Genomic DNA, 11,432 nt, shown 5'->3' on the forward strand with positions numbered 1-11,432 from the left:
TGAACTAAAAGCTTTCTCTTCCACCTCAGTGGAAGAGGTATTCTTCCCACCCAAAACTAATCCCAACACCTACTCTTAGAGATAAGGTTACAGATTAGATGAACTAATAAACACAAAGGATTTGGAACAGTGCCTGGTCAGTGGATTTAGCTATTTTTCTTTCCTCTTTCCACCTCCTGTTTTATCCATGGGCCTATCCAGTTACTCTCCATCATACCTGGCTTTCTGTAGTTAGCATAAATACGATTACCACTCTCATCTGATAAGAAATGTCTTCCTTTGAGCTCCCACACTCTCCTTCCTCCCTCTATACTCCTGTATTCTTCTCCTTCCTTTCATGGCCAAGCTCTTTAAAGACTTATCTTCACTTCCTCATGGTTCATTTAGTCTCTAATTCTCTTCACCTGATTTCTTCTCCATCATTTCCTGGTCTATCTCGCTCCAGATCAGTAATCAATTCCCAACTCCATATTGCAGTGACATTTTTAGTACTCATCTCTTAGTTTCCCAGTAGCATTTGACTCTTCTAACCACTCCCACCTTTAAATAAATTTTCTCCTATTTTGACTTCTGAGATGCCTCTCATCTTATTTTTCACACTCTTCTTTGGCCACTTTCCCCCAATCTCCTCTGTTGGAACCTTCCTAATTTCATTAAACATCTATGTTCTTCTACATACTTTTATGGATGATCATAACAGAGTATCTATTGGATTAGGTTAAGTCAGAAGGATTCTATCACCTGGAGGCCCCAGAGTGAATTGGAAATAGATGTCTCCAACTGGTGGGAGCCAAGCAAGGGTCTTGCCCTGAAGGGCACTTGGCTGTAACATGGCACAGAAATGGGAGAGGATGTGCTGTGAATGATGGGATGTGGCAGCAGGGAACAGAAGTTATGCACAACCATTCTCCCATCCCTTCTTAATGCATCCCCCTACATCTTATATATCTGACATAAGGTACTAAAACCAACTCATCATTGAACATTTTCTTCTTTATTTGAAAGCTTCCATTAGCAGCCACATTGTCTTCAGAGCTGGAGTTGAAAGCTTGGAGAGTGAAGAAAATTGTTGCTCAGTCTTCCCCAAAAAATATCCCAAGGGTCCCCTCTCTATGCCTCACTGACTCCATTCATTCACTGAACAAAAAGTTCATTGGTGGCTATACTATGCCAAGTGCTGTGCTTGATGCTTGAACTGTAAGGAAGAATAAGAGATGGTCCTACTTTCCAAGGAGATTACACTCTTCTGGGGAAATTTGCTACAAAAGGCCTGAAGAATGAGCAGAATAATCTGCCATTTGGTTAGTATATCCATTGTCCTAGACAGGGCCAGAAATATACTGGCTTGTTCTAAGAGCTGTGATTTCCCTCAAAATGTCTTTTGTTTTGTTTTTGTGCTAACAGATTTACTTAGACAACTTATATTTAGTGCCATATTTGAAGCTTTGTTTGGTTATGCTCCTGTCCAATAGAATGGTCCCCTTGATTGGGTTTTCAGGTCTTCACAATTTCCCTCAGAAGCACATCTGTACACCATCCAACAGAACACTAAGCCCTTCATATACATATACATTTCATGATGTCATCCTTAGGACAACCCACAAAGTAGGTATGATTATCCCCATTTTATAGATGAAGAAAGTAAATCTCAGAGCGTTTCAAGTAAAGTAATCTACCTAAAGTGACCCAGCTAGCAAGTAGAGGAGCCAAGGTTTGGGTCCTGGTCTGTTTGACTCCAAAGACCATGTTCTTAATCGCTGTACTTCCTTTTGGTTTGATTTTGGCTACATACACCAATACCATATGATAGGTGCTAGATTTTTCCAGGATAGTTATGATTTTAAAAAAAATGATGGCTCCTCTATAAGCCATCACAATTGCTCTGAGTTTCTTGTTTTTGTTAGTTTTTAGAAAATATAGCTACTCTTATAAATGTCTTTAAGTATCATATATACTTCGATCGGGTATATGTAATATAAATATATATACATATTCATGGGTATAAGAATGGAAAAAAATCCTATGTGTATCTTATTTATATACTACTTTATTTCAGAAAGACTTTGAGGTGAATATACACACACATACACATACATGGCTAACCATTTTACCTATCCATCTGTATATTACCCACATGGTATTATATTAGATATTTTCCTGACTTTCTAGCACAGACTTTTTCCTCTGTCATTAAGCACACTTTGTAGACGTTACTTTCATGTCTGCCCAGTGATCCATAATTTAGATATACCATCATTAACTTAAGCATTCCTCTATAATGGATTTGGATCATTTCTACTTTTTAAAGTTTTACTTATTTAAGTAATCTCTACACCCAACATGGGGTATAAACTCATGATTCCGAGATCAACAGTCACATGTTTTTCTGACTGAGACAGAAAACACCCCATTTTGGGATAATTTCTAAATTTATAGTATCATAATACTGCAGTGAATTTCCTTATATTTACATATCTATAGATACCTATTATCGCTTCCTTGGGATGAGTTTCTAAAAGCAGAATTGTTGAATAAAAGGGTTTGATCTATTTTTAAGGTTGCTAGGGTATAATTCAAGTTTCTAGATTTTGCCAATTTATACTTGGGTAATTTCATTCCTGATCAACAATTTTTTCCTTCCTATGATTTTGTTCCTTAGGAAAAAGTGACTATACTCTATATAGTCTCTAGGACCTTTTCCAGAAGATTGCATTCTTTCATGATGTCTGAAAATACTACTGATCCTATGACAACATTAGCACAAGTGTTTCAATGCCCAGGGATCTCAGGGTCCCTTGGGATAGTTTTTCTGAAAAGATTCGTTGTTCTTCGTTTGCATCTGGACAGCTGAAGACATTTGCTCCTCAGATTCTTGGCCTGATTTGAATCAAATCAAATCAAATCTCTCTCAAATCATATTTGGAGAGATTTGTTTCACCAAATATGTTATGGTACTTTCCATGGAACTGTAGAAAGATCCCCAAGGAACCCTGTGTCTAGCTGCAGTTCCAGGCTTTAGTTTCTCATTTGCAAAATGAAAGGTTTGGACTTGAAAATTTCTAAAGCCCTTTATTTTTGGCAGTGTATCATGTCCTAGGTGATTTTTCCTTTCTCCTCTTGCTGGACACCTGTCTCATCTTTCCAGGTGTTTTTGTTTGTATGTTTGTTTCCTTAGGTCATCTTCCTGGGAGAAGGAGGCTCAGGTGCTATACAATGTTTGTGCTTCATGAGTCCCAGAAGCTGCAGATTCTGTATGAATCCCTGGAAAAGAGCATCCCTGAGTCCTTGAAGGTGAGAGAGTAGGGAGAAATCTGGGAGAGAGGGGTAAAGTGTGGGAATATAGGTTCAGGGCTCAGAACCTTCCAGGCAGATGGAAATACAAGTCTAAAGTCAGACTCCTTTGGCAAGGATGATCTTAATACCCATATCCAGACACCTACTTTACTCCTTCTCCTTCTCCTCTTTTATACATTGTTTGAATCCATTCTACTGCTATCTCTAGTGGAATTCCTTATCTGCTCCAGACTATTACAATATCTGCCTTTCTACAATATTACTAGCTTACCTACACTTGGTAACCAGAGTCATCTATCTGACACAAATATGATCATACCACTCCCTTGTTTTAAACTTTCAGTAGGGGTCCATGTCCAAGGCACAAAAGTCCACACTCCTTAATTCTGAGGTTTATTACAAAATGTCCCAGCCTCTTCTGCTTAATCTCCCAACATGTCTCTTCCATATACCACATGCTACAATCACTGAGCCCTCAAAGCTCATCAGGGAAGATATAATCTGCCACAACTTCAAGCACTCATGCATGCTTTTTCTCTCACCTGGAATTACTTGCCTTTCTTCTCTGCTTTGCAGGAAAATATTCTACTCATCTCTGAAGACCGAATTCAAATATTACTTTATCTGTAAGTTTCCTACCACTCCTAGAGAGGTAGTGACTTTCCTCTCTGAGATCCCACACAACCATATGCATGCATCTATCAGAATATGTGTCTTATTATGATCAAACTATATACTTCCCCATCCTTGTAAACTTGAAGGCAGTGGCCATATCATACTCACCTTTGAATTTTCCACACTTGACACAAATCTGACAAATAATAGGTGCCAAAAATGGTATAGTATGAAATGAAAAAGATGGTATGAATTTTTAAAAAATGAATGAAAGAATGTCAGACGAGCCATTTCCTAATGATTCACTGATTAACTTAGATTTTTGTGGACCCTTCCTGGGCTTTTTTGCAGCATACTTCCTGATGGATAGTTCAGTGAGTCATCCTGAAAGCACTAGATTGATCTTGTCAAGGTCTCCTGTCTCCTGGCTTTAGTGCCCATACCACCTCCAAGACCCTACCTCAAAGAAAAACTTCATCTCCTCCTGTTTTGATCTGTTGCTCTTGTAGGTATATGGTGCCGTTTTCAACATTAAAAATAAAAATCCATTCAACATGGAGGTGCTGGTGGATGCCTGGCCAGATTATCAGATAGTCATTACTCGGCCTCAGAGAGAGGTGACAGCACTAGTTACTGAATGCCAAGCCAGTCATGTTCAGGATGTTCTCTGTGTATAAATGAGGGGACTGAAGCTGAGAACCTTGGCATCCCTGATACATACAGATTTTGGAATGGCTTCTTGGATGGGAGAGGGGGCAGTGAAATAAGGCATGGGTGTAAACCAAATGGCCAGTGATGCAGGGCTTACTAATAACATTGGGATCCCATCTGGTCAATTATTTTATTTTATTTTATATTTTTTATTTTATTTTATTTTATTTTATTTTATTTTATTTTATTATTTTTTTTTTAAATTTTTTTTCAACGTTTTTTATTTATTTTTGGGACAGAGAGAGACAAAGCATGAACGGGGGAGGGGCAGAGAGAGAGGGAGACACAGAATCGGAAACAGGCTCCAGGCTCCGAGCCATCAGCCCAGAGCCTGACGCGGGGCTCGAACTCACGGACCGCGAGATCGTGACCTGGCTGAAGTCGGACGCTTAACCGACTGCGCCACCCAGGCGCCCCTTATTTTATTATTTAGAGTGAGTGAGCACATGGGAGAGGGGCAGAGGGAGAGAGAGAGACAGAGAGAGGGAAGAGAGAGTTCTTAAGCAGGCTCCACACTCATAGAGGTGCCAGACTCGGGGCTCAATCTTGCAAAGTGTGAGATCATGACTTGAGCTGAAATCAAGAGTTGGTCGCTCAACCAACTGAGCCATGTAGGTGCCCCTGGTCAATTCTTTTCCATTGAGATTCTAATCACAGGCATATACCTCAAGATGTTTGTGGCTGGAAATGGTCAGGAAATGTTTTGCTTTCCTTGGACCTGACTGAACATAATCCAATAACATTTGAATCAGTACTGGGTTTGAGATCTAAATCTGTCAAGTTGTGTGACCGTGGGAAGACTGCTGCTTTCTTCACTATAAAAAAAAGTGAAGTTGACAGAAATTACTATGTCAGAGGATTGTTAAACTACAGATACATCATGTACAGCTGACCCTTGAACAATGCAGATGTTAGGGGCGCCAGCCCTTGCGCAGTCAAAAATCTGCATATATTTCCTGACTTCCTCTAAAACTTAACTACTAATAGACTACTGTTGACTAGAAGACTTTATGATAGCATAGTCTATTAACACATATTTTGTATGTTACATGTATTATATACTGTATTGTTACAACAAAGCAAGCTAGACAAAAGAAAATGTCCTTAAAATCATAAGGAAAATACATTTACCGAATTAAAAAAAATTGCTTGAAAGTGGACTCACGCAGTTCAAACCTGTGTTGTAGAGCTACCTGTCTATTTAATAAAAATGTCTTTCCCATCTTTCAGATTTGGGGAGTATAAGTATTGAATCCCTTCCATCCCAGAGTTAAAATATCCCAGATAGGGGCGCCTGGGTGGCTCAGTCGGTTAAGCATCCAACTTCGGCTCAGGTCATGATCTCGCAGTCTGTGAATTCGAGCCCTGTGTGGGGCTCTGTGCTGATAGCTTGGAGCCTGGAGCCTGCTTCAGATTCTGTGTCTCCCTCTCTCTGACCCTCCCCTGTTCATGCTCTGTCTCTCTGTGTCTCAAAAATAAACATTAAAAAAAATTTTAGCGGCGCCTGGGGGGCTCAGTCGGTTGGGCATCCAACTTCAGCTCAGGTCATGATCTCACAGTCCGTGGGTTCGAGCCCTGTGTCAGGCTCTGTGCTTACAGCTCAGAGCCTGGAGCCTGTTTCAGATTCTGTGTCTCCCTCTGTCTCTGCCTCTCCCCCGCTCAAGCTCTGTCTCTGTCTCTCTCAAAAAAAATTTTTTTTTTAATTAAAACAATTTTTAAAAATATCCCAGATATTTTAACCCCTCCTCCCACACTTCTCCATTTACATAGTTATCAGGAGAATTAGAACCCAACCTTACCTGTAAAAACCCCCAGGGGAGTATCTGCTGCAGAAGGTGAGCAAGAATGCAGGGCAGTGAGAGACTGGGCTCTCCCCTCCAGGTGTTGCTGTGAACCTGCTGTGATGGCTCTTTCTAAAAGTCCTCTCTGTTCACTTGCACAGCAAGGGCCAGTCACCATGCTAGCACCAGAGTGCTGAGTCAGAATTAGCCTAGGCATGGCTTTCTCACAGACCCACAGTCTTGACTCCAACCCTGTTCCCATTATTTCTCCCTATAAGGTACACACTCTCTCTTTTAGACCCTTAACACACCCTGCTGGTGCACCTCCCATCCCAGGCAAGAGAGGTCCTTAAGCACCGTCCCAAGAACAGGTGCCTTCAGGGCACCATCGAAAAGCGACCAGCATAAATCTGTGAATAGTGGTTTATTTCTCAAGGGATTCCAAGGCCATTTTCTGCCCACACCTCTGGAAAAAACAGAGGGTATCAAACAATGGAGTCTGCAGCACTCCAGGCATATGCAAGAGCATTTTGTAAATTGTACTGCTGTGTAAATAAGGTTGACCGTTTGTTGTATCAGGAGATGAAGGATGACTTGGATCATTATACCAACACTTACCAAATCTTCACCAAAGCTCCTGACAAGTTAGAGGAAGTCCTGGCACGGCCCCAGGTTATCAATTGGGACCAAGTCTTCCAGATCCAAGGTAACTGATCTGAGTTAAGAAGCAAAGACCTCTGGTTCATTCACAGCAGATGTGGAAGGGGGCAGACAGTGCCTGTCTTTCTCTTCTCTTCTCTCCAGGTTGCCAAGACAGCTTGAAAGAGGCAATAAGAAAAATTTCGGCTTCAAAATCAGTGCGGGTGGATTATGTGAAGACCATACTCATTATGACAGAAATGCCGGTAGAACCCAATGATGACCACGTGGATGTGATGGAGTCACTTAAAACGCCCAAAGTGGATGACGATACTGAGTGAGATTTTACCTTTTGCTTCCCAAATTCCTGATAAGAAATCATTGAGTTGTCATAAGGGCCAGACTTGGAAAGGTAAGATTTGAGACTAAATTATGGGGTACACAGTTGTAGGGGTAAAGGGAGGGAACTATATTAGCTGAGGTTTGCTGAGCATGGGCAGGGTCTTCATTAGATGAGGTTCTTTCCATATATATATATTTAACTCACTTGTAGCCTTCCTGGGAGGGTACAGGACATCATGGTGACATAGAGAATCTTTACTGAGATTATTTTCAATTTCTTGCAAAAATACTACATGCTAGGGGTGCCTGGGTGGTTCAGTCAGTTAGGCATCAGACTTTGGTTCAGGTTCATGGGTTCAAGCCCAGTGTTGGGCTGTGTGCTGACAGCTTGGAGCCTGGAGCCTGCTTCAGATTCTGTGTCTCCCTTTCTCTGCCCCTCCCCCGCTTGTGCTCTGTCTCTCTGTCTCTGTCTCTCTCCCTCTCTCAAAAATAATAAATAAACATTAAAAAAATACTGTATGCTATACCAAGTATACAAGCATTCAAAGTAAAAAGCGAAAGTTTGCCCACTTAGATTCTCCGCAATCTTTCTTTCAGGTGTAAATTTTTTCTTTAAGTTTATTTATTTATTTTGAGAGAGTGAGCAAGAACAGGGGATGGGCAGAGAGAGAGGTAAAGAGAGAGAATTCCAAGCAGGCTCTGCAGTGTCAGTGCAGAGCCCAACATGGGACTTGAATTCATGAACTATGAGATCATTACCTGGGCCGAAGTCAGATGCTTAACTGACTGAGCCATCCAGGCGCCCCCAGGTGTAAAGATTCTTAATATTAGTGTGTATGCTTTTAGTACTTTGTGTGTATGAATTGGTTTTGTTGTTTTCCTTTTTCTTTTGTTTTTACAACATAGGCAATTATTGTACTGCAACCTTTCTCATTCAATATGTTATATAAACCTTTCATGTAAGCTCATATGGGTATCTTCATGTATTTTGGCAGCTGCATAGATTTCCATAAGAGGGAGATGCACAATTATGTATTCCCATATTAACACACTTTTGATTTATCTCCAATTCTTCCTAATAACAAAAATTCTACAAGAAATGTCTTCGTAAACAGATCATTGCACAAGTTGTATAAATATTTCTGAAAGATAAATCCTGGAGTTGGAATTGTTGGGTAACATAATATGTATATTAAATGGAAGATATTCTCAAATTGGATTTTAAGACTTTGATAAATTTATTTAAAAATTTTTTTAATGTTTATTCATTTTGAGAGCCAGGGAGAGTGTGAGCAGGGGAGGGGCAGAGAGAGAGAGGGAGACACAGAATCCGAAGCAGGCTCCAGGCTCTGAGCTGTCAGCACAGAGCCCAATGCAGGGCTTGAGCTCATGAACCTGAGAGATGATGACCTGAGCTGAAATCAGATGCTTAACTGACTGAGCCATGCAGGCGCCCCAAGACTTTGATAAAATCAATATGTGATAGCATAACGTAGAAACAACCAAAGTGTCCATCAATAGGAATGCAGGTCAATTCATTATGGTATAATCCAGACAAAGGAATAATATGCAGCCATTAACAAGAAGGAATCAGCTCTATAGGAACTAATATGGAAAGAATTCCAAAATATAATGCTAAGTAAAAAACACAATAAATAAAATAGAATAATATATACAGTATGCTATCATAGTATGTAAACATCTTAAATTGCATCAAACACCTCTGGAAGGTTACATAAATATATTGCATTCCTGGTAGACTTTAGAGAAGGTAACTGGATAATAGGAGATCAAAGAAAAAAGAAAGAATTATTTTTCATTAATATCCATTTATGCTCTATAATTATATTGCTAATTCAAAAAATAAAATAAAATTGAAACATATGCTCACACATGCAACTAATTTAGCCAGGAGAGCCAACAATATTCAAATCTTGCTGTGGCCCAGCTGTGTTCCCCTGAGAATCTTAGAAGAAACATATGCATAGGGAAAAATGGTAAATGGGGATTCAATAATATTATAACTCTGAAAATCTGGAATGGAGTACCTGCCCTAAGGTGATTCTTTCTTTCCTCTAAACCCAAATGCATATCTTGATATCTTGCCAGCCTCAGTTTGGCTCTGCCACAAGACAAGGTCAGGTGAGATGCTTGAGATCTCTGAGGAAGCAGGGCCAGGAAAGGTCAGGCAGGCAGAGAGAAAAGAAGGCCCCACCCATGTATGGACAATTTAGTGCGTAGCAACCCCACTTAACCCCACTTAAAGTGACCTTAAAATTGATGAATTCCTGAAAACTCTTTCTCCTGGGGGCAGATAGTTGAAACTCTTTGGGCTCTTCCATCTGTCCCAACTTCCCCTACCCAGAGAGGATGTGATTCTGATTTTGCAGATGAGAAGACTCAGTCTCAGATAACTTGTCCAGTGAGAGAATCAGGATGAAATCCTATTGTTATCACCAAAAAATATGATATTCTTTTTCCTGTATTGGTGCTTGTTAAGTTTCATTTTTGGTACTTTCCTAGAGGTATGTGGTGATGGGCTTTGGGACACATGAAGCTTAAGATCAACATGGCTCTCATCTTCCGGTGATACACGTTTTTTGGAAATATCTGTTGAAAGAAGTATTACCTTGTGTCTTTAGATATTTTGTGGGACAGAATTCAAACTACGTATTTCACACATGCATCTTCGAGCAAAATTGAGGGCTGCTCTGGTGTATATATAGCCTTCCTCTTTTAAGACATATGCTTATCTTCTTCCTTGGGATAAATGGTTAGACTTTTCTGAGATGTACTGTACTATATGATGCTAACTCTCTCTTATGAAATGTATCATTAAGTACATAGGGTGATAGCCCTCTTAATTACTTGGGAACATTTTGAAGGGGACAAAGAATTAGTTTTTTGTCCACCTGTTTCCTCTTCTAGGCTGTGGGATCCTCAAGGAAAGGATTGGTGTCATATTCATTTTCTACAATCCTGGTGTTTTGTAAATGTTGGCTGAATAAATGCACATTTTTTTTTTCTTGACAGGAAAGGAAGCTTTCAGAACATTTCCTTGGATCCCTCCCATGCAGGGCTTGTGAATGAACAGTGGACATTTGGGAAAAATGATAGGAGCTTGAAATATATTGAACGCTGTCTCCAGAATTTTCCAGGATTCGGTGTGCTGGGTCCAGAGGGGCGCCTTATCTCTTGGATTGTGATGGAACAGTCCTGTGAGATGAGAATGGGCTACACTGTCCCCGAATACCGAAAGCACGGCTATATGAAGAAAACCAGTGTTCACCTTATGAATTATGTTATTCAGAAAAAAGTGCCATGTTATTTTCATGTGTCAGAACATAAAGAGGAATACAATCAGGCACTGAGGGATCTGAAGTTTAAGGCTGCTTCTTGTGGTTGGCATCAGTGGAAATGCAGTCCTGAGAAATATTGTTGATTAGTGCCATTTTCTATTGCAAGCCTTCCTCATCAGTGAAAAAAAAAGTATCAGTTCACATACAATCATGATAATTTGTATTAGCACGAAAACATCCAATTATTTTGGTTCCGTGCATTACTTAACCCACCCTTGTACAACATTTTTGTCTTCCTCCACATTACAGAGAACTAGAAGCTTGAACTTTCGGTGTTAGGTTTTTCCTTTATGGTGACAGACATTTCAGAATTAAAATCATCCAATGTCAATCATTAGTGCCAAGATAACCCTTTCAGAGCAACATTTTCCTCTTTGAAGTCTTCTTTCATGAAAGTCTACTACTTTTTCATGCTTCTATGTTTAAGAATAAAAAGACTGTTTTGAGAAATGTCTCCTCTGGTATTCTCCCCTTCCTCTGACAAAGTTTTCCAAAGGACCCTTGAAAAGCCCTCAGCTTTTGATCCTGGGTGCCCTCTCAAGAGTTTTGAGATATTCAGCTTTTGATCCTGGGTGCCCTCTCAAGAGTTTTGAGATATTTTACTGAATTAAATTATGTAGCCATCAGTGAACATTTGGTTTTCTGATTGGCTTTTAATCACAGGGGCTGGGTAGGTTGACTTGTGTGTCTT

General features: G+C 40.1%; 1 protein-coding gene across 1 annotated transcript; it reads left to right on the forward strand.

Moving 5' to 3' along the window:
- Nucleotides 1–3,009: 3,009 nt before the first annotated feature.
- On the forward strand, nucleotides 3,010–11,156 carry GLYATL2 (glycine-N-acyltransferase like 2). The gene is made up of 5 exons (XM_049646217.1): nucleotides 3,010–3,291; nucleotides 4,419–4,526; nucleotides 6,981–7,107; nucleotides 7,206–7,377; nucleotides 10,416–11,156. Exons 1-5 carry the CDS (start codon nucleotides 3,160–3,162, stop codon nucleotides 10,822–10,824), a joined length of 948 nt encoding a protein of 315 aa, XP_049502174.1. The 5' UTR covers nucleotides 3,010–3,159; the 3' UTR covers nucleotides 10,825–11,156.
- Nucleotides 11,157–11,432: the final 276 nt, after the last annotated feature.

Source organism: Panthera uncia, chromosome D1 (genome assembly GCF_023721935.1).
Source record: "Panthera uncia isolate 11264 chromosome D1, Puncia_PCG_1.0, whole genome shotgun sequence".
Lineage (NCBI taxonomy): Eukaryota > Metazoa > Chordata > Mammalia > Carnivora > Felidae > Panthera > Panthera uncia.